This window comes from Phaseolus vulgaris, chromosome 2 (assembly GCF_051622355.1).
Source record: "Phaseolus vulgaris cultivar YP4 chromosome 2, ASM5162235v1, whole genome shotgun sequence".
NCBI lineage: Eukaryota > Viridiplantae > Streptophyta > Magnoliopsida > Fabales > Fabaceae > Phaseolus > Phaseolus vulgaris.
In genome coordinates this window covers 8472294-8495289 of record NC_143499.1, presented here as the reverse complement: position 1 = coordinate 8495289, position 22996 = coordinate 8472294, and the positions used below count along the sequence as shown (strand labels likewise).

Genomic DNA, 22996 nt, shown 5'->3' with positions numbered 1-22996 from the left:
TATAGGCTATTTGGGACGTAAGACCTAAGCTAATACATAATGAAATGCAAAGCCTAGGCCATGTGCCATGACCGGTCACACCTAGCAAAGTTCTAGAATGTTTCATTCAAATGTGCTTTCTACACTACCCTATCTACTAAGTACCCCTATTGGGCCTTGATGCAACATATACAAGGCTTTCTCTCTTCCATCCGTGGCTTCATCCACTTGTGCTTGTACATGCTTAGCCATTGATCTTGTGAGAGGACCTAGACGGTCTAGTTCCACACCTAGACGCTCCATGGGTAGCTTCCCTTCTTCACGGCCTAGACGCTCATTCCTTGGAGCTAGACGCTCTCCTTGGTCTAGACGCTCTTCATGGTGTGGGCTTTGGCTCCCATGGCTAGATGTGCTTGGCCCTCCTCCATTATCCCCTCCCCCTTGGAAAGGATTTGTCCTCAAATCCAGCTCGTCATCGTCATTGGTACCTACAAATGGAGAAAGATCAATTACATTAAAAGTGTCATGTACTCCATATTCAAGAGGTAGGTCCAATTTATATGCATTGTTGTTGACTCGCTTGAGAACTTGGAAAGGTCCATCTCCTCGGGGACTTAGTTTGGACTTCCTTTGAGTTGGAAATCTAACATTGCGAAGGTGAAGCCAAACTAAGTCTCCCTCCTCAAAAATTATTTCTCTCTTCCCTTTATTGTTGTATTTTGTGTACTTCTCATTTTGTTGTTGTATTTGGAGTTTAATCTTCTCATGCATTTTCTTTACAAAATCAGCTTTGATTACGCCTTCCTTATGCACAAAATCTTGTGGATTAGGAAGGGGTATCAAATCCATGGGTGTGAGAGGATTAAAGCCATATACTACTTCAAAAGGAGAAGCATTAGTAGTCTTGTGAACTACTCTATTGTAAGCAAATTCAAAATGGGGAAGGTACTCATCCCAAGATTTGTGGCTGCCCTTCATGATAGCCCTAAGCATAGTTCCAAGAGATCTATTGACTACTTCGGTTTATCCATCCGTTTGAGGATGACAAGAAGTTGAAAATTGTAGTCTTGTTCCAAGTTTACCCCAAAGAGTTTTCCAAAAGTGGCTGATAAACTTGGGATCTCTATCGGACACTATACTTCTAGGGAGACCATGGAGTCTCACCACTTCTCTAAAGAAGAGTTTAGAAATATTTTGAGCATCATCTACTTTGTGGCATGGAATAAAATGGGACATTTTGTTAAAACGGTCCACTACCACAAAGATAGAGTCATGGCCTCTTGCAGTCCTAGGAAGTCCTAAAATGAAATCCATGCTAATGTCTTCCCAAGGAGCATTCGCAATCGGCAAAGGGGTGTAGAGTCCATGCGGCATTGTTCTAGACTTTGCTTTTAAACAGGAGATGCATCTAGAACAATGTCGTTGGACATCTTTCCTCATGTGGGGCCAACAAAATTTTGCTTTTAAAAGATCTAGAGTTTTATCAACTCCAAAGTGGCCCATGAGTCCCCCCTCATTTGATTCTTTGACAAGGAGTTTCCTATGGGTTCCTTGGGGAATGCAAAGTTTTCCCTCTTTAAAAAGATATCCCTCGGACACATAGTAACCTCCTTGCGCTCTATGTAGACATTGGGCATAGATGGATGAGAATTCTTGATCATCTTGGTAAAGTTCTCTTATGTGGTCAAATCTAAGAATTTGGGCACCCAATTTTGAAAGGAGTGTATGCCGTCTTGAAAGAGCATCGGCCACTATATTGGTGCTCCCTTTCTTGTATTTGATTACATAAGGAAATTGTTCAAGAAATTCCATCCATTTAGCATGTCTCTTGTTGAGCTTGTGTTGGCCCTTTAAATATTTTAAAGACTCGTGATCACTATGGATGACAAATTCTTTAGACACAGGGTAGTGTTCCCAAGTCTTTAGGGCTCGCACAAGAGTATAGAGCTCTTTGTCATAGGTGGGGTAGTTGAGGGTGGCACCATGGAGTTTTTCACTAAAATAAGCAATGGGGTGTCCACCTTGCAACAAAACCGCACCTATGCCTACCCCCGATGCATCACACTCTATCTCAAAAGTTTTGGAAAAATTTGGAAGAGATAGGATGGGTGCATTGGTGAGTTGAGCTTTTAGCCTTTGAAAGGCTTGCTCATGCTTTTCATTCCAACAAAATGCAACATCTTTTTTAACAAGTTCATTCAAAGGAGATGCTGGGCTAGAAAAATTAGGCACAAACCTTCTATAGAAGCTAGCTAACCCATGAAAACTTCTTACATCACTTACATTTTGTGGAGTTGGCCACTCTCGGATGGCTTTGATTTTCTCGGGATCTACATGCACCCCCTTATTGTTTACTATGAAGCCTAAGAAGACTACACTATCTACACAAAAGGTACACTTATCCCTATTTGCAAAAAGACTATTTTTCCTAAGAACTAGAAGAACTTCCCTAGGGTGACTTAGATGGTCTTCTAGGGTTTTACTATATACTAAAATATCATCAAAGTAAACTACTACATATTTACCTATACAATCCTTCAAGGTGTGATTCATAAGCTTCATGAATGTACTTGGGGCATTAGTAAGCCCAAAGGGCATCACCAACCACTCGTATAATCCAAATTTGGTCTTAAAAGCGGTTTTCCACTCATCACCCTCCTTGATTCGAATTTGGTGATATCCACTTTTAAGGTCAATTTTTTAGAATAGAGTTGACCCATGCAATTCATCAAGCATATCATCAAGCCTTGGAATTGGATGCCTATACTTGATGGTGATGTTGTTGATTGCTCGACAATCACAACACATGCGCCATTTTCCATCTTTTTTTGGCACCAACAAGACAGGTACAGCACAAGGGCTTAGGCTCTTTTGAACCCAACCCTTCTCCAACAAGTCTTGAACTTGTGATTCTATCTCCTTAGTTTCCTCGGGGTTGGTTCTATAAGCAGGCCTATTTGGTAGGCTTGCCCCTGGGATAAAGTCAATTTGATGTTCTATTCCCCTTAGAGGAGGAAGCCCAATGGGTCCTTCTTGTGAGAATAGATCTTCAAATTCACTCAAAAGATTTTCGATTTGAGGAGGTAAATTCATAAGTTCACTACTTGTGGCAGTGCATGTAAGTGCTCCTTTACACAAGATAAGGCTTGGTTGTTCAACAAGAAGCAAGTTTTCAAAAACGTTTTCAAGAGGCTTTTCTTGTTGAGCAACCTTGTGGGAAGGAACACTCTTTTCCCACGCCTCCCTATCCCTAAGGATTTTCTCTTTTTCTAGCGCTCTATTTTTTTGTTTTCCTCATCCCTCTTTTGCTTCATTTGTATTTGGTCTTTTACCACTTGAGAATGTGGTAAAGGACTAAGTACAATCTTTTTATACTTATGGGTGAAGGAAATTTCGTTAGTGAGACCATCATGCAAGGTTTTCTTATCAAATTGCCATGGTCTCCCTAATAAAATATGACAAGCTTCCATAGGCACTACATCACATAAAACTTTGTCCTTGTAGTTCCCTATGAAAAACTTGATTTCCACTTGCTTTTCTACATGTAGTTCCTCATTTTCATTAAGCCATTGAAGTTTGTAAGGTTTTGGGTGGGGAACCACTTGTAGCTTAAGCTTTTCAACCATCCTAGCACTACAACAATTACAACTAGAACCACTATCCACAATGAGAGAGCATATGTTTTCTAAAACATTGCATCTTGTATGAAATATGTTCTCTCTTTGTGTTTCTATGGATGTGCTAGGGTGATTGTTGAGGGTTCTCCTAATCATAAGCAATTCTCCCTCTAGTGGAGCTACCCTCTCATCCTCTCCCCCTTCCTCTCTCTCACTAGGCTCATCCTCGCCACTAGTGTACTCATCTACACCTTTAAGAAACAAAGTCCTTTGGTTTGGACATTGTGCTTGCACATGCCCCCTACCATAGCACTTAAAACACTTAACATCTCTAGCTCGGATGGGTGGGGTTGAGGTTTCTTTGGTGAAGGGCTTGGTAGGCTCTTTTGGTTTTTCCTTGGATGTACTACCCTCCCTTCTAAACTCTTTCTTGGGATAAAAGCTAGAATAGGGGCTCACCTTTTGACTTGATGTTTTGCGCAAGTTTTGTTGCTCAACTTTAATGCAAAGTTGAACCAAATCATTCAAGTCTTGATAAGGTAAGAGCTCTACTCTATCTCTTATCTCAAGTGATAGGCCACTAAGGAACCTAGCTATGGTGGTTTCCTCCTCTTCTCTAATGGATGCTCTCATCATGTAAAGCTCCATTTTTTGCCTATACTCTTCCACACTCATGTTCTTTTGTTGGAGTCTTTGGAGCTTGTCCATCAACTCCCTATGGTAGTAGGAAGGTATATGTCGACGTCTTAGGGCTCCCCTAAGGTCATTCCAATATGTAATGGAAGGTTCCCTATGAAGACGTCTTTCTCTTTCGAGAGAGGTCCACCAATACATGGCGTTTCCTTGGAAACTAAGGGTGGCTAAGGGTACCTTTCGTTCCTCACTTACCCTATGGCAAGCAAAGAGTTGCTCTACCTTCATCTCCCAATCTAGATATATTTCTACATTTTCCTTTCCATGAAAATGAGGTAGGTCTACTCTAGTTTCCCTTGGCACCTCTTGTTCCCTTTGCCTAGTTCTTCTAGGGGGTGGTTGGTAATAATCATTGATTCTACGGCTTCCCTCCCCTAGATACTCAATACTTTGAGATGCATGAGTAAGCGTTTTTTTTTATTTTTGTGTTTTTTGTGACTTCTCTTCTTGAGCTTTAGCCAACTCATTGATTTTGTTCTCATTCTCCAATTGTCTAAAAGATATCAATTGTACCGCTTGGGATACTTCTTTTAAAAGAGTTTTCAAAGATTTTACTTCACTTTCTATAGACTTTGGAGAGTGAGAAGAAGAAGACATGGCTAAAACTTTGTGTATATAGGTGTTTTACTTTGAGAAAGTTTAGGAAAGTTAAAGAAGGTAGTTTTCCAGGTAAGGGAGGTGAGTCACAAAGGACTACTTAAGTACCAAGCTTTTTCCTTGCCAAAAACTATCCTCCAATATCTTCACACAAGACTTCCTCTTAGTGAAACACTTAGAACACAAATAAGTTGAGAAATAAATGCAAGAAAACAATGTAAGCTAACTATGCAACAAAGCTAGTCGGTTTAGCACACAAATTAAACAAAATTAAACATGCAAAACGTAGCTATGAAAGCAAAAGAAAAGCAATTACAAACAAGTAACAATTACTAATCAAGAATGCTATACTATTCGGCCCTAGGTGAGGCTTCTTGGACACTTTGAGCCCTTGAAGACACACTCACCGTCTAAAACGTAATTAACAAGGTAATTAACAATAAACCAAGTTGCAAAGGAAATAAGAGAACTCCCTTTGTTGATCCTCTTTTTGATTAGTGCACTTCCTTGTTGTCTTTGATTGTTGATCTTCCAAGTGTTTGTAGTGTTTATTTCAAGAATGCTTGTTTCGGCTTTGGCCTTGTCTTCTCCTTAGAATGATGGTCTTTAATTCTCCAATTTCCAGCACCTAGCAAAGGGCTAAACCTTAACCAAATCAAGTTCCCATTCACATAAGCACCAAAGAAGAATAAATTCCAGCACCCAAATTAGAAGTCAAAGAACAAAAGCAAGAAACAAATGTAATTGAATAAAACAGTACCACCAAAAGGATTTAGATGATGACAACTAGAAAGAGAGTCAAGAAATTAAAGCAAACAAATAAAGGTACTCAATTAAAGGTTGGCACACAAAAGAATTCCTAAAGAAAAGCACTAGATTAGATGACCAAATAAAAAAAACAGCACCACTGGAAAATGTTGTGGGCCAGAAAACGTGTTTGTTCCCCGATTTATGCTGAGCTGTATTTTTAAAATTTGACTCTGAAATTTGATATGCAAGAGATTCAGGATCTTATCTAAAATCTGGCTTTGGAATCACTCAAAACGCATGCACCATTTTTTTTTAATAAATTTTGCAATTTTGTTGTTCGGTTAGGCCAGCTGGAGCGCTTCAGATTTGCACTCTGATTTTAAAAGATTTATCATTTTTTTTCTGTTGCTTCTTTTGACCTAATTCATTTTTGTCCTTTCTATAACACTTTAAACTTGCATTTTCCAGAGAATCAAAATTTTCCTATGAGTAGAAATATTTTTCTGGGTTAAAACAGCCAAAACAGAGAAGGTGAAAACAGGGGAATCTGAACACTGGGAACAAAAACGGCAAGATACCAAAGTTTAGACACAATGGAAATTTGTGAAATAGAATTGTGTATGATCTAAACACAATATGAACTCAAACTAAAATTAAAAAGGCACCAAAGGAGCAAAGAACAGCATATTCAAGCAATTAAAGAGACCCAAAATCAAGAAACAATCAAGCCAAATAAAAGGACTACTATGAATTGTTGACAATATGGATGAACATGACTTGACAAAACATGTATAGATTCAGAAAATTAAAGACTCAAAGCATAATATGAACCAAATAATGAAAGCAATAAAGACTCAAAAGCCTAAAAGAAAATAGCAACACAAAGGTGTATGGAATCCTATCACAAATTGCACAAGAAATTGTTCAAAATCAATTGAACAAGAGTGCTTCGGTTGGATCTTTCACAAAGCACACCAAGAACAAATTAAAATGTAAAAAACAGCAAGACAAGTATGGAAAGTAAATGACAATATGAAATAAAGAAGAACTAAAATTGAAAAGACAAGGAGCTACTCATCTTGAAGAACCAAAGCTCATGATACCAAATGATGGCATTTTCATGAAGTTCTTCTTAAATCAATGTAGAGTATGGGGCGGAAGCAATGAATGAGAGTGAGCAAGATCCTCCCCTAAGAGTGGTGTTGATCTTGTAGGTGCATGATAAATATGGGTATTGAGTGGTTCGGCCAGCTCAAGGAAAAAGATGAAGGAATTGAAGTTTAGAGCCTAGGATTCTAGGGAGAAGCAAAGTTTGGCACAAAATGGCAGCATAACTTTACTCACAATAAACTTGGAAAATACATGAGATAGCCTCCCTATTTATAGGCTATTTGGGACGTAAGACCTAAGCTAATACATAATGAAATGTAAACCAAATGAAATGCAAAGCCTAGGCCATGTGCCATGACCGGTCACACCTAGACGCTCCATGGGTAGCTTCCCTTCTTCACGGCCTAGACGCTCATTCCTTGGAGCTAGACGCTCTCCTTGGTCTAGACGCTCTTCATGGTGTGGGCTTTGGCTCCCATGTCTAGATGTGCTTGGCCCTCCTCCATCAGGAGGAGCCTACACCTTGTATTTTGAAGATTAAATTGAGTAATGTTATTGATGGAGGAGGGCCAAGCACATCCCACCATGAAAGCCAAGACCCAAAGCTAGACCATGATGAGCGTCTAGACTCAAGGAAGGAGCGTCTAGGACGAGAAGAGGGAAGGCTACACATGGAGCGTCTAGGGGGAGGCCTAGACCGTCTAGGCCCAATTACAAGATCAATGGCTAAGCACATTCACGCCCAATTGAATGAAGCCACGGATGGAAGAGAGAAAGCCTTGTACATGTTACATGGAGGCCCATTAGGGGTGCTTAGTAATTAGAGTAGTGTAGAAAGCATAATTGTGTGAACATTCTAGAATCTCTTTAGCTTTGGCCGGTCATGAGCACATGGCACATGTGCTTGGTGATTTGCATTTCATTTGGCTTTCATTTCATTAGATATTAGCTTAGTTTATACGGCCATCTAGCTTATAAATAGGAAGGCCTACACCTTGTATTTGCAAGTTTATTGTGAGTAAAGTTATGCTGCCATTTTGTGCCAAGCTTTGCTTCTCCCTATAACTCTAGGCTCTAAACTTCACATCCTTCATCTTTCCTTGGGCTGGCCGAACCTCCCTATGTTCATACCTATCATGCACCTTCAAGATCAACACCACTCTTAGGAGGATCTTGCTCACACACCTTCATAGCTTCCGCACCATTTTTCTTACATGATTCAAGAAGACCTTCATGAAATTTGCCATCATTTGGTATCATGAGCTTGGTTCTTCAAGATGAGTTGCTTTTGGTCTTTTCATTTCTAGTTCTTCTTTATTTCATGTTGTTCATCTTATTTCCATAATTGTCTTGCTGTTTTTTTGCATTTTAATTTGTTTAGGTGTGCTTTGTGGAAGATCCAACCGAAGCACTTTTGTTCAATTGATCTTGAACAATTTCTTGTGCTAATTGTGATAGGATTCCATACACCTTTGAGTTGCTGTTTTCTTTTAGGCTTTTGAGTCTTTATTGCTTTCTTATTTGGTTCATATTATGCTTTTGAGTCTTTAATTTCTGAATCTTATATGTTTTGTCAAGTCATGTTCATCCACAATGTCAACAATTCTTAGTAGTCCTTTATTTGGCTTGATTGTTTCTTGATTTTGGGTATCTTTAATTGCTTTGAATCTGTTGTTCTTTGATCTTTTGGTGCCTTTTTAATTTTAGTTTGAGTTCCTATTTGTGTTTAGATCCTACACAAATTCTATTGTGTTTAAATTTTGGTATCTTGCTGTTTTTTTTCCAGAATCCCCTGTTTCAAATTTTCTGTGCTGGCTGTTTTGTTCCAGAAAAATATTTTTGCTAATAGGAAAATTTTGATTCTCTGGAATATGCAAGTTTGAAGTGTTATAGAAAGGACAAAAAAAGAATTAGTCCAAAAGAATCAACAGAAAAAAAATGATAAATCTTTTAAAATCAGTGTGCAAATCTGAGGCGCTACAGCTGGCGTAACTGAACACCAAAATTGCAAAATTTATTAAAAAAAATTGGTGCATGCGTTTTGAGTGATTCCAAAGCCAGATTTTAGCTAAGATCTTGAATATCTTGCATATCAAATTTCAGAATCATATCTTAAAAACACAACTCAGCATAAATTGGGGAAAAACACGTTTCTGGCCCACAACATTTTCCAGTGGTGCTGTTTTTTTATTTGGTCATCTAATTCTAGTGCCATTCTTAGGATTCTTTTGTGTGTCTACCTTTATTTTGGTACCTTTTATTTGCTTGCTTAATATTTCTTGGACCTCTTTCTAGTTGTCATAATCTAACTGCTTTTGGTGGTACTGTTTTATTCAATTAAATTGTTTCTTGCTTTTGTTCGTTGACCTCTAATTTGGTGCTGGAATTTATTTCTCCTTTGGTGCTTAATTGAATGGAAACTTGACTTGGGTAAGGTCTAGTCTTTTGATAGGTGCTGGAATTGGAGAATTAAAACCTTCATTCTAAGGGGAAACAAAGTCAAGGCCGAAACAAGCTTTCTTGAAAAACACTACAAACACTTGGAGGGCCAACAAGCAAAGATAACAAGGAAGTGCAATTAGCAAAAAGAGGATCAACAAAGGGAGTTTTTCTTAATTTCCTTGCAACTTAATTTGCGTTAATTACCTCTTAATTACGATTTAGACGGTGAGTGTGTCTTCAAGGGCTCAAAGTGTCCAAGAAGCCTCACCTAGGGCCGACTAGTATAGAATTCTTAATTGGCAATTGTTAATTGTTTGTAATTGCCTTTTCTTTTACTTAGTAGTGACGCTTTGCATGCTTATTTTGTTAAGTTTGTGATAAACCGTCTAGCTTTGTTGATTAGTTAGCATACATTGTTTTCTTGCATTGAAAAAAAAGTTTTGATTTCTCAACTTAATTGTGTTCTAAGTAGTACTAAGAGGAAGTTTTGTGTGAAGACATTGAGGGATAGTTTTTGGCTAAGGCAAAGGCTTGGTACTTAAGTAGTCCTTTGTGACTCACCTCCCTTACTTGGAAAACTACCTTCTTTGACTTTCCTAAATTTCCTTAAAGTAAAACACTTATATACACAAAAACTTTAGTCATGTCTTCACCTCCTCACTCTCCAAAGTCTATTGAAAGTGAAGTCAAATCTATAAAATCTCTTTTAAAAGAAGTTTCACAAGCTGTACAAATGATTTCTTTTAGACAATTGGAGAATGAGAATAAAATCAATGAATTGGCTAAAGCCCAAGAGGAGAAATCCCAAAAATCACAAAAATAAAAAAAAACTCATACTCATACATCTAGGAGTAATGAGTCTCTAGGGGAGGGAAGCCTTAGAATTAATGACTACTACCAGCCACCCCTAGAAGGAATAGGCAAAGGGAGCAAGAGGTGCCAAGGAAAACTAGAGTAGACCTACCTCATTTTCATGGAAAAGAAAATGTAGAAATCTATCTAGATTGGAAGATGAAGGTAGAACAACTCTTTGCTTGTCATAGGGTAAGTGAGGAACGTAAGGTACCCTTAGCCGCCCTTAGCTTCCAAGGGAACGCCATGTATTGGTGGACCTCTCTCGAAAGAGAAAGGCGTCTTCATAGGGAACCTCCCATTACATATTGGAATGACCTTAGGGGAGCCCTAAGACGCCGACACATACCTTCCTACTATCATAGGGAGTTGATGGACAAGCTCCAAAGACTCCAACAAAAAAACATGAGTGTGGAAGAGTATAGACAAAAAATGGAGCTCTACATGATGAGAGCATCCATTAGAGAAGAGGAGGATACCACAATAGCTAGGTTCCTTAGTGGCCTATCACTTGAGATAAAAGATAGAGTGGAGCTCTTACCTTACCAAGAAGATAGACTTGAGCAACAAATTTTACGCAAAACGTCAAGTCAAAAGGTGAGCCCTTACTCTAACTTTTATCCCAAGAAAGAGTTTAGAAGGGAGGGTAGTACATCAAAAGAAAAACCAAAAGAACCTACCAAACCTTTCACCAAAGAAACCTCCACCCCACTCATCCGGGCTCGAGATGTTAAGTGTTTCAAGTGCTATGGTAGAGGGCATGTGCAAGCACAATGTCCAAACCAAAGGACTTTGTTTCTTAAGGGTGTAGATGAGTACACTAGTGGCGAGGATGAGCCTAGTGAGAGAGAGGAGGGGGGAGAGGATGAGAGGGTAGCTCCACTAGAGGGAGAATTGCTTATGATTAGGAGAACCCTCAACAATCACCCTAGCACATCCATTGAAACACAAAGAGAGAACATATTTCATACAAGATGCAATGTTTTAGAAAACATATGCTCTCTCATTGTGGATAGTGGATCTAGTTGCAATTGTTGTAGTGCTAGGATGGTGGAGAAGCTTAAGCTACAAGTAGTTCCTCACCCAAAACCTTATAAACTTCAATGGCTTAATGAAAATGGGGAACTACATGTAGACAAGCAAGTGGAAATCAAGTTTTCCATAGGGAACTACAAAGATAAGGTTTTATGTGATGTAGTACCTATGGAAGCTTGTCATATCTTATTAGGGAGACCATGGCAATTTGATAAGAAAACCTTACATGATGGTCTCACTAATGAGATTTCCTTCACCCACAAGTATAAAAAGTTTGTACTTAGTCCTTTACCACATTCTCAAGTGGTAAAAGACCAGATACAAATGAAGCAAAAGAGGGATGAGGAAAACAAAAAAAAAAGCGCTAGAAAAAGAGAAAATCCTTAGGGATAGGAAGGCGTGGGAGAAGAGTGTTCCTTCCCACAAGGTTGGTCAACAAGAAAAGCCTCTTGAAAACGTTTTTGAAAATTTGCTTCTTGTTGAACAACCAAGCCTTATCTTTTATAAAGGAGCACTTACATGCACTGCCACAAGTAGTGAACTTATGAATTCACCTCCTCAAATAGAAAATCTTTTAAGTGAATTTGAAGATCTATTCTCTAATGAGGGTCCCATTGGGCTTCCTCCCCTTAGAGGTATAGAACATCAAATTGATTTCATTCCGGGGGCAAGCCTACCAAATAGGCCTGCTTATAGAACCAACCCCGAGGAAACAAAGGAGATAGAATCACAAATTCAAGACTTGTTGGAGAAGGGTTGGGTTCAAAAGAGCCAAAGCCCTTGTGTTGTACCTGTCTTGTTGGTGCCCAAAAAGGATGGAAAATGGCGCATGTGTTGTGATTGTCGAGCAATCAACAACATCACCATCAAGTATAGGCATCCAATCCCAAGGCTTGACGATATGCTTGATGAATTCCATGGGTCAACTCTATTCTCCAAAATTGACCTTAAAAGTGGATATCACCAAATTCGAATCAAGGAGGGTGATGAGTGGAAAACCGCTTTTAAGACCAAATTTGGATTATATGAGTGGTTGGTGATGCCCTTTGGGCTTACTAATGCCCCAAGTACATTCATGAGGCTTATGAATCACACCTTGAGGGATTGTATAGGTAAATATGTAGTAGTTTATTTTGATGATATCTTAGTATATAGCAAAACCCTAGAAGACCATCTAAGTCACCTTAGGGAAGTTCTTCTAGTGTTTAGGAAAAATAGTCTTTTTGCAAATAGGGATAAGTGTACCTTTTGTGTAGATAGTGTAGTTTTCTTAGGCTTCATAGTAAACAAAAAGGGGGTGCATGTAGATCCCGAGAAAATCAAAGCCATCCGAGAGTGGCCAACTCCACAAAATGTAAGTGATGTAAGAAGTTTTCATGGGTTAGCTAGCTTCTATAAAAGGTTTGTGCCTAATTTTTCTAGTCTAGCTTCTCCTTTGAATGAACTTGTTAAAAAAGATGTTCCATTTTGTTGGAATGAAAAGCATGAGCAAGCCTTCCAAAGGCTAAAAGCTCAACTCACCAATGTACCAATTCTATCTCTCCCAAATTTTTCCAAAACTTTTGAGATAGAGTGTGATGCATCGGGGGTAGGCATAGGTGCGGTTTTGTTGCAAGGTGGACACCCCATTGCTTATTTTAGTGAAAAACTCCATGGTGTCACCCTCAACTACCCCACCTATGACAAAGAGCTCTATACTCTTGTGCGAGCCCTAAAGACTTGGGAACACTACCTTGTGTCCAAAGAATTTGTCATCCATAGTGATCACGAGTCTTTAAAATATTTAAAGGGTCAACACAAGCTCAACAAGAGACATGCTAAATGGATGGAATTTCTTGAACAATTTCCTTATGTAATCAAATACAAGAAAGGAAGCACCAATATAGTGGCCGATGCTCTTTCAAGACGGCATACACTCTTTTCAAAATGGTGCCCAAATTCTTGGATTTGACCACATAAGAGAGCTTTACCAAGAAGATCAAGAACTCTCATCCATCTATGCCCAATGTCTACATAGAGCGCAAGGAGGTTACTATGTGTCCGAGGGATATCTTTTTAAAGAGGGAAAACTTTGCATTCCCCAAGGAACACATAGGAAACTCCTTGTCAAAGAATCACATGAGGGGGGACTCATGGGTCATTTTGGAGTTGATAAGACTTTAGACCTTTTAAAAGCAAAATTTTGTTGGCCACACATGAGGAAAGATGTCCAAAGACATTGTTCTAGATGCATCTCATGTTTAAAAGCAAAGTCTAGAACAATGCCTCATGGACTCTACACCTCTTTGCCGATTGCAAATGCTCCTTGGGAAGACATTAGCATGGATTTCATTTTAGGACTTCTTAGGACTGCAAGAGGCCATGACTCTATCTTTGTGGTAGTGGACCGTTTTAACAAAATGTCCCATTTTATTCCATGCCACAAGGTAGATGATGCTCAAAATATTTCTAGACTCTTCTTTAGAGAAGTGGTGAGACTTCATGGTCTCCCTAGGAGTATAGTATCCGAAGAGATCCCAAGTTTATCAGCCACTTTTGGAAAACTCTTTGGGGCAAACTTGGAACAAGACTACAATTTTCAACTTCTTGTCATCCTCAAACGGATGGTCAAACCGAAGTAGTCAATAGATCTCTTGGGACTATGCTTAGGGCTATCATGAAGGGCAACCATAAATCTTGGGATGAGTATCTTCCCCACATTGAATTTGCTTACAATAGAGTAGTTCACAAGACTACTAATGCTTCTCCTTTTGAAGTAGTATATGGTTTTAATCCTCTCACACCCATGGATTTGATACCTCTTCCTAATCCACAAGATTTTGTGCATAAGGAAGGAGTAATTAAAGCCGACTTTGTAAAGAAAATGCATGAGAAGATTAAAATTCAAATACAACAACAAAATGAGAAGTACACAAAATACAACAATAAAGGGAAGAAAGAAATAATTTTTGAGGAAGGAGACTTAGTTTGGCTTCACCTTCGCAAAGATAGATTTCCAACTCAAAGGAAGTCCAAACTAAGTCCCCGAGGTGATGGACCCTTTCAAGTCCTCAAGCGAGTCAATAACAATGCATATAAATTGGACCTACCTCATGAATATGGAGTTCATGACACTTTTAATGTAATTGATCTTTCTCCATTTGTAGGTACCAATGACGATGACGAGCTGGATTTGAGGACAAATCCTTTCCAAGGGGGAGGGGATGATGGAGGAGGGCCAAGCACATCCCACCATGAAAGCCAAGACCCAAAGCTAGACCATGATGAGCGTCTAGACTCAAGGAAGGAGCATCTAGGACGTGAAGAGGGAAGGCTACACATGGAGCGTCTAGGGGGAGGCCTAGACCGTCTAGGCCCAATTACAAGATCAATGGCTAAGCACATTCACACCCAATTGAATGAAGCCACGGATGGAAGAGAGAAAGCCTTGTACATGTTACATGGAGGCCCATTAGGGGTGCTTAGTAATTAGAGTAGTGTAGAAAGCATAATTGTGTGAACATTCTAGAATCTCTTTAGCTTTGGCCGGTCATGAGCACATGGCACATGTGCTTGGTGATTTGCATTTCATTTGGCTTTCATTTCATTAGATATTAGCTTAGTTTATACGGCCATCTAGCTTATAAATAGGAAGGCCTACACCTTGTATTTGCAAGTTTATTGTGAGTAAAGTTATGCTGCCATTTTGTGCCAAGCTTTGCTTCTCCCTATAACTCTAAGCTCTAAACTTCACATCCTTCATCTTTCCTTGGGCTGGCCGAACCTCCCTATGTTCATACCTATCATGCACCTTCAAGATCAACACCACTCTTAGGAGGATCTTGCTCACACACCTTCATAGCTTCCGCACCATTTTTCTTACATGATTCAAGAAGACCTTCATGAAATTTGCCATCAGTTATGCTGCCCATTTAGTGTCATACTTTACTTCTTGCCTAGCTTCTAGGTTTTAATCTTCCTTTCACCACCTACAAAGGGGCTGGTCGAACCTCCCCATGTCCATACTCTTCATGCACCTTCAAGGTCACCACACCTCTTAGGAGGACCTTGTCCACTCTCATCCATAAGTTTCTGCACCATCTTCAACCAATCATCTAAGAAGAGCTCATAGGAAATCCATCACCTTCACCAACCACCCACCTCTGCTTCACGTGCCCATTTACTCCCGCACCTACCTTCACCTACCCATTTACTTCCACAAGTAAATGCACCTAACCATCTACCCACACCATCAGCGCACGCCACTTCATCTCCATCAATTGCCCATACTGTGCCACGTCACCAACTCCCTGCAGCAACTTCATGTGACTCTGTGCCGCATTCAATACAAGTAGCTGGCACACACCAAATTCCAATGTTACAAAACCAATCTCATTCCAAACCTTGCCCTTTGGGTTTCCCATGCCAATCTACAACCCACTATCAACCCCCTTTGCCAACACCACACCCCTTTGCCCAAAAGCCAACACACTTTCCCAATTTATTCCCACCCTCTCACATCCACCCCCACGCCACAAAAATTACCGTGGCCCACCAACCACTCCCCAGACTTTTTCCCCAAACAAACACCCACCAAAAATCCAGCGGGGCCCAATCTTACCCCCCCCCCCCCCCCCCCCCCCAAACACCAACACCAACACCCACTATCAATAATAACCCAACAATAACCACACCACCCCATTTTACCTCCCACACCCCTAGTTCCTATACCACCATGTCCTCCATCACAACTTCTCCGCCAAGTTCATCCATCCAAAACCTTGAGGACAAGGTTGCTTTGCAGGGGTCGACTATTGATACGGGACTCACAAGCACAAGGCCCATTAGAAGGACATCTAGGCTCATTTGGTTAAAGGATTATATCTAGAAGGATCTCTTTTGTCTTTTGTAGGGATTGGATCCCCTTTTCTGTTAGGATTTTCTGTTATAGCTTTTCAGTCTTTTCAGCACAGCTGTCCATGAGGACAAATAGTTTTTCAAAGGGTATTATATACCCCACTAGACTAGTAGAGTAGGCATGTTGTTGGTTATATTTTTTTTTATCCTATAAAAGTTGTTTTTATTCTGATATATCTCTATCCCAGCACTTATTTTTCTAGTTTTCTTTGTGTTCTTCCCCTTCCCTGCTCCATCACCGTATCAGTTTCCCTTTCCTTTAATCATCAATAATAATACCATCAGTTTTCCTATTCTTTTCCTTTATAAGAAAATTGGTTCCTTTAACACATAACATAACACACTCACTCATATATAAAGAGGGATAATCTGTTAGTTTGCTATGGACAAGGAGCATTGCTCTATGGCAGTGGGACTGTTTCCTTAATATTTCCCTATGATCATCAATAATACTAGACTTTCTATCAGTTTTCTTATTTTATTCTTTTTAACAATCTTGGTTCCCTAACACATACATACTCACTCATATATGCATACATAGAAATAAAATAAAAAATATTTTGTATTCTCTTTATCACATAATATATCTGTATAAATTTTTATTTCTCAACAGCTACCCTATGATAGGATTGCAAAGATTGATGAGTTGGGAATTGCTGGAAGCAAGCTGCTGTCTGGATTTCAACAAGCGCTTGGTAATTATACAGATTTTTTTAGCACGTGTTACTGTAAACTAATGATATTGCTTATTATTCACTTTCGGGGGCGTTTGCTTCAAGTCATGATTTATCATTCCCAGGAACGTAGTCTACCTAGGAATGTTATAATTGGAAAGTTATTCCTAGGCATATCTAAAATATGTTTGGTTAGCTTTCATATTTCTGAAAATACTTTTTAAATTCTAAATTAATTAAAGTAATAAAATAAAATAATGAACTTTATAATGGAGGTTACAAAGTAACTTCTATCATGCATATAAAAATTGTACCAACAATGGTATCCAGCTTTCTAGCAAACATAGGAATAAAGATTTGTACTTTCATTTTTCGGGAATGCAAAAGGATTCCATGGAACAAAACGCCTCCTTATTTTATAACTTTTAACTTTAATTGTGCAGATTTTATTGGGAGGCCTCCTATAGATATGAGTTCTAAATTAGTGGAGAAGATAATTGTGGCTAATGAAACTAAGAGAGTTAAAGCCTATATAAATTCTGGATGTAGGAAGCTCAACAACAGTATCCAGAGTTTAACAAACTGTAAGTACTGCTCTTTATTTTTTATTGGGATTGGTTGTCTCATTCCATTATTAGGGTATATCTCTAGACTCAACATGGGCTTAGTGACTCATAAGTACATTTTTTTTTTCTTAACCCTTTTAATTTAGTATGATGTATTGAGAATGTTGTTCTTTATTTGAGTCTGATATTTTAAAAGTGAACCAATACTGTTACCAATGAATCTTCTTTATTCTACTTAACAGGAGTATGACGATTGATTTTCTTTGAGTGCAGTGTTAAGTTAATATTAGATTATTCCATAATTTTTTATAAAACTATACTCATGCAGTTTTACAATAGTTACTCTTTTTATTCATGAATTCTGTTCTCATTAAATTATCCTATTTTTTATTTATTTTGTGACCGAAATTTGGCAAAGCATTGTCTTCAAGATCAGTTTGGTTTGGGGTATTCTGCCAGTCATAAAGGATATATGTGTTTATCTTCAACTGACAGAATCTTTATTTCTAAAGATGACATTTTTAATGAGCATAGTTTCGATATCCTCATCTTTTTTCAACCACTTCCACATTAATTCCCCTTTGGTTTCTACGTATATTCCTGAAATATTTCATCCTAATCCTATTGTTCCTGCAACTCCACAAGTGACTCAATCAAATCCAAAACTGTAAAATAATCTCTTCAAGACTCTTAATGGTTTGCTGCTATGAGTACTAAATAGTTTTATGTATGGAGAAATTTGGTATTCTTTTTTGTATTTTTTATCTTTACATAATAAAATTCCAGTATCAGTGTTTGCTATCAGCTTGCAATTTGTTTCTTTACATTTATCCTGTCTGCTTTTCTCACTTATTCAGCTTCTCTCTAATTCTTTTATGTGTCTTTGTTCCAAAAAGATATATGCTTGAATCTGCATTGTACAATCTTTAGTTATCAATTCTCCGATTGAATTCTACTTATTAATTTATTGCTATTTATTCTGCTGCTGACTATACAACTGTTTCAATATGGCAAAATATGCATACGGAAGTTCACTCATGCACACGTGGACTCTGTAACCATATAAGAAAAGGTATGGCCTCGTGTTTTTAATGATTGATCCATGACTGCTATGCTTCCATAAGCGTATACATCCTATGATAGACTTGAATATGTATTTTCTCTTTTGAAGATTGGAAAAGAAACTCGTTAAAATGCCCTATCCAAATAAAATGTAAATTTACGAAGATGTATTTCCAACTTGGAGGAAACTTATTTTCATTTAGTCAATATTGCTTTCTAATTTCAATTACTTAATCAGTAATGGGCTTCTTTCTAGCTCCTCTATGAAAATATTTTGTTGTAGATACTAACGCTGTGTTTGGCCATCATTAATTTAAAAGTTCATATCGACTGTGTGTTGTATATAAAATTTCTTGGGTTGTAAACTTTATGCTATAACCATCATGGTGATCTTGCCTTCTTTGTTTTAGTATATACCTTTAAGCTTTTTTAAAAAGTAATTGCTTATTTTAACTAGTTCTGAGAGAAATTTTTAATTCCAAAAATTAATCATTCCTAAACATGCAGTTAGTTTGGCATTTAACTAGTCATGTATGTTTTGCAGCTAAGGAAATACTTGATGAACTTGAAGGTCTATTGGGGGATGTAACAAGTGCTATTCAGACTACAGATGGAAAATTATTAGCCTTCTCTGGTCTGGATTTTGATGTTGGATTAAATGACCAAGCAATCTATAATGATTTGGTAATATTATTACTTATTTGGGAAGAATTTCTAATTTAATTGCTAACTTTTTTCTCCAAATGTTCCTTTGATTGAGTTTCTTCCCCTGCTCCCCCCTTCCCCCAAGAAAAAGCAACCCCAGCAGTTGATACTTCTTATTGGAGTTGCAATGATGATAGAGTGTTATGTGAAGCTTGTTATTATAATCTTTACAAATAAAACCTGTTAAATAGAATTTGTTATCTGCTCCTCTACCAAGTTCACTGACCTCTTTCTCTTCTTGGTTGGGAAGTTGTACTCCACTAAATTCAAGAATCATTTGCATGATATAAATATAGTAGTGGAAATTATGGAATCCCTGCTTACTAGAACAGCAATTACACCTTTACTCAGGAGGAAAAGGATGCTTTGTCTGATTCTCAAAGTCCTGATATCACACATTTGGCCATGGTAATGGCTTTCATATATAGCATGGTAAAGCAAGACTATTTGATGCAGGTAATGAATGATGTGTTTTTGTGAGCTTAAAGTGAGTGAAAATGAAGAATCCTTAAAATGTTTGCCTATTCTTGCAGGAAAAGATTGTGTCTGCTTTAGATCTGAGGATGTCATCAGAAGAACTAGAAAGCTACTGCCAAATGTGGTCTTTGCGCCCCTTCATAAATGATGAGATCGTGAATGGAGCTTGGGAACATATTCATTGAACATTCTTTTGTTTCTTATTTTAAGTATACAAAATTAGTTATCATTGAGTTCGATAGAATTGTATAATGCTATAAAACCATCCTTACTTTTCTAGATTTTCACTTTATTTTTACATTCCTCTGTCTCCTCCCCCTTATAAAAGCATCTAGTTTTTTCACTTGTTTGAAGAAGAGAAACTATATTATCAAATAGTGTTTGTCTCTTATTATTTTTAATTTATTTTTTCTTAAAATAATAAAAATATAAACCTACACAAAATTATGTCATTGCATAACAGGGGTACATGCACCAGTTCTCACAATGTAGGCAAGAACTACATAGGACTTTTTATGCAAATCCCAATGGATTAAGATTTCAGCATTTCAAAAACATGATATTATTTGAACAATGGTAACAACAAAAGTGAGAAAATCCTTAACACTTACAAATACGATTATTATTTTAATTTAACTTATTAGAGACACTAATTAATCAATTACTATCGTACACAATATTCATATGATTAAATGTGTTTTTAATATATATAACAAATTTTAAAAATACAAAATTGATTTTTATTTAAAAAAAGGTTGACGGGCCAATGATGGACTTGGTCAAAAAATGGTACCCATTTTGCTACCTGTAATTTCTTTTTATTTAAATATTGCATGTTTTTTAAGTAGCCTAGATCACTTTAATAGTTTTATGTTTCCCAAACCATAATGATAATTAATGGAACAAATCTCACTTTACTGAGTATTTTTTTTTTAATTAAGTTAGACTTAAATTTGATTACTTTAATATGGCACCAGAGTCATTTCTTAATGATATTTGAGTAATTATGAGTATCTATTTGTCACCTACTATTGGATCCTTTCCATGCTCGATGTCTTCAACGTGAATGCTCGATATCCTCGACATTAGGGATGTATGTTGAAAAACTCACATCGAAAAGAGATATAATCAAATTATAATGTATAAGTGAGTGCAAACCGCACCTTATTAAATTAGTTTTTGTAAAGTTGAATTAACTTAAATTTCATTACTTTAATATGATATATGAGCCACTAAGATTATATCCCAGTTAAGATTAGTTGGGCCTATCGTGCCACCCGCCATTGGGTCTCATTCTATTATCATACTTGATGCCTTTGATATCAGGAAGTGTGTTAGAAATCTCACGTCAAGTAAAGATATGAACAAATTATAATATTAAAGTGATGAATCGTGGGCTAAGACCAACTTCCTCTACTTAACATTAAGGAAAATTATTCCTCCACTTCCATACCCCCCCTGCATCTTCATATTAATTGTGAAAAGTCGGTTGTAACCTTTTTTAAAAAATTTAAATAACTCTAATCCCTTTTTAAATAACCTAAGATGCACCTCCATACATCTCTTCTAAATGCAATACTTCTATTCTTCTCTAGTCGTAGCATTTGAGAGATGTCGGTTCCATCATTTAAGCGTGTATGAGAGGGTTGACGAGAATATTCATTGTATCCGAAGTTCCTTAGTGCAAAGTTTTTTTTAGTTTTGTACTCCATTTTTGTACTTCCCTGGTTCTTTTTCTGGGTTTTGTGACTTCCAAAAAAATGAAAAAAAAAATTAACGAAAACATAACAAAACTTATCTCAAGCACCATTGTTTGCCATCAGCCACCACAAGCAACCATCACCACTTGAAAATGAAGAAAAAGACATAACACTCTCCACCATAAGGGTATTGTTGGAATTATAAAAAAAAAGTATGGAGGTGCAGGGAAAATGTATGGAGATGTAGGGAGAATTTTCCTAACATCAATGGTAAAGAAAATGGACTTCAAAATTTATTTAGTCCAACTACTTAAACTCCAACCCATTAATTATTCTTCTAAATCATGTTAATTTTGACTTGTTATATGTTATCTTCAAATTGGAATCATTATTCATCAACATGTAGAGGGTTATTTCTTCCTCCATGCACATGGTTTCTTCATGCACCTCCATGTGTTGGAAAAGTCTAAAATGACCATGTTTTAGACTTTTATATTGTAAAATTCATAAACATGTTCTAGATTGTACAATCTAAAATACATTTTTATATATAAAAATATAATTCAAATTTTTGGATTACAGCCTAAAATTGTACATTCAGAATATATTTCTAGATTACACAATTTAGAAACATATTTTGAATTGTACAATCTATAATATATTTTTGAATTATACAATTTGAAATATATTTTATTAATTTTGGATTGAACAATCAAGAATAAGTATTCAGATTATGCAATTCAAAATGCTTTCAATTCAATGATAATTTAAATTTTCTCACACATATGGAGGTGCAAGAAGAAAGTATAGGGTGCTAAAAGAAATTATTGTATACAAAATAACATTAGATGATATATCTTCATGGGCTTATCATTAAAACCATAAATGATTATATTTTTTCCAAACTTGTTACATAGAATTTGTATTGTACAACTTTAATAGATTTAGAATATGCTAAGTAAGCTTTATTCAAAAATTGTTTTAGGTAGTACTTATCTATTTCCTTCACTTATCTTTCACTTTTTTTTTATCATTGTATAAAACATCTATTTTATATGAACATATAAGGGAAACAATGACCATGAGTCTAAACAAAGATAAACATACTTCTTACTAACTTGAGAAAATAAAGAAAAAGATATAGATTATCCTCATATTTATATATAAGATATATGTGATAAAGTGATGAGAATATGAGGAAAATAACTATATGTGATAAATTGAAATAACTATATGTGATAAATTGAAACAAAATTAACTACAATATTCATATCCTAAATGAAATATTAACAAACTCAATGTGGCATGGTAGCTTTCCATGAAATGTTACGAATTTTAATCTTCCAGCGACATGGTATGCATTATGATTACTTACGAATGTTCCCTTTACCTAAAAGTATTGGTCAAAAATATTTAAATGTTAGATTTCTTCTTTAATTACAAATTTCAAACAACAATAATTACATAAATATATATACTTTTAATACAAAAATTATTCTTTATTTGAAACTAATTCTAGAAATATATCAATAAACAAAGGATATCTAAACAATTATTTTTATTTTTATTAAAAATCTTCCAAATTTCATAATAGTAATATTTCGATCAATTAATCAAACACACAATTTTGTTTTGTTTCAGTCACATCAATCATATTATCTACTATCTTTCCAATCAAATCTACTCATTTTCCACTAACTTTTCCAGCATTCAAACAACATAATTTTTCACTCTCTTTTCCCTTTATGTCCTTCCCTTTCCACTTCCACCCTCATCCAAAACCTCATACTTTCAATTTCATCATTATGTTCACTTCCTTATTCTATAGACTGTTATTGATT

The 22996-nt window shown here is 36.8% G+C and overlaps 1 protein-coding gene across 13 annotated transcripts in view; it reads left to right on the top strand.

Moving 5' to 3' along the window:
* LOC150028978 (uncharacterized) overlaps positions 1-19830 on the top strand; it is a 40330-nt gene extending 20500 nt beyond the window's left edge. For 4 of the 13 annotated variants that reach the window (XM_090298212.1, XM_090298211.1, XM_090298214.1 and 1 more), the window contains 6 exons: positions 16599-16666; positions 17089-17229; positions 18242-18283; positions 18818-18957; positions 19330-19434; positions 19512-19830. In XM_090298212.1, the coding sequence (XP_090154338.1) occupies positions 16599-16666; positions 17089-17229; positions 18242-18283; positions 18818-18957; positions 19330-19434; positions 19512-19640 (625 nt within the window). In that variant the 3' untranslated portion in view covers positions 19641-19830. Of the gene's footprint in view, positions 1-9198; positions 16667-17088; positions 17230-18241; positions 18284-18817; positions 18958-19329; positions 19435-19511 lie in introns of those variants that run through there. The other 9 variants (XM_090298218.1, XM_090298219.1, XM_090298216.1 and 6 more) reach the window with 7 other exon arrangements.
* The last annotated feature ends 3166 nt before the right edge of the window (positions 19831-22996 follow it).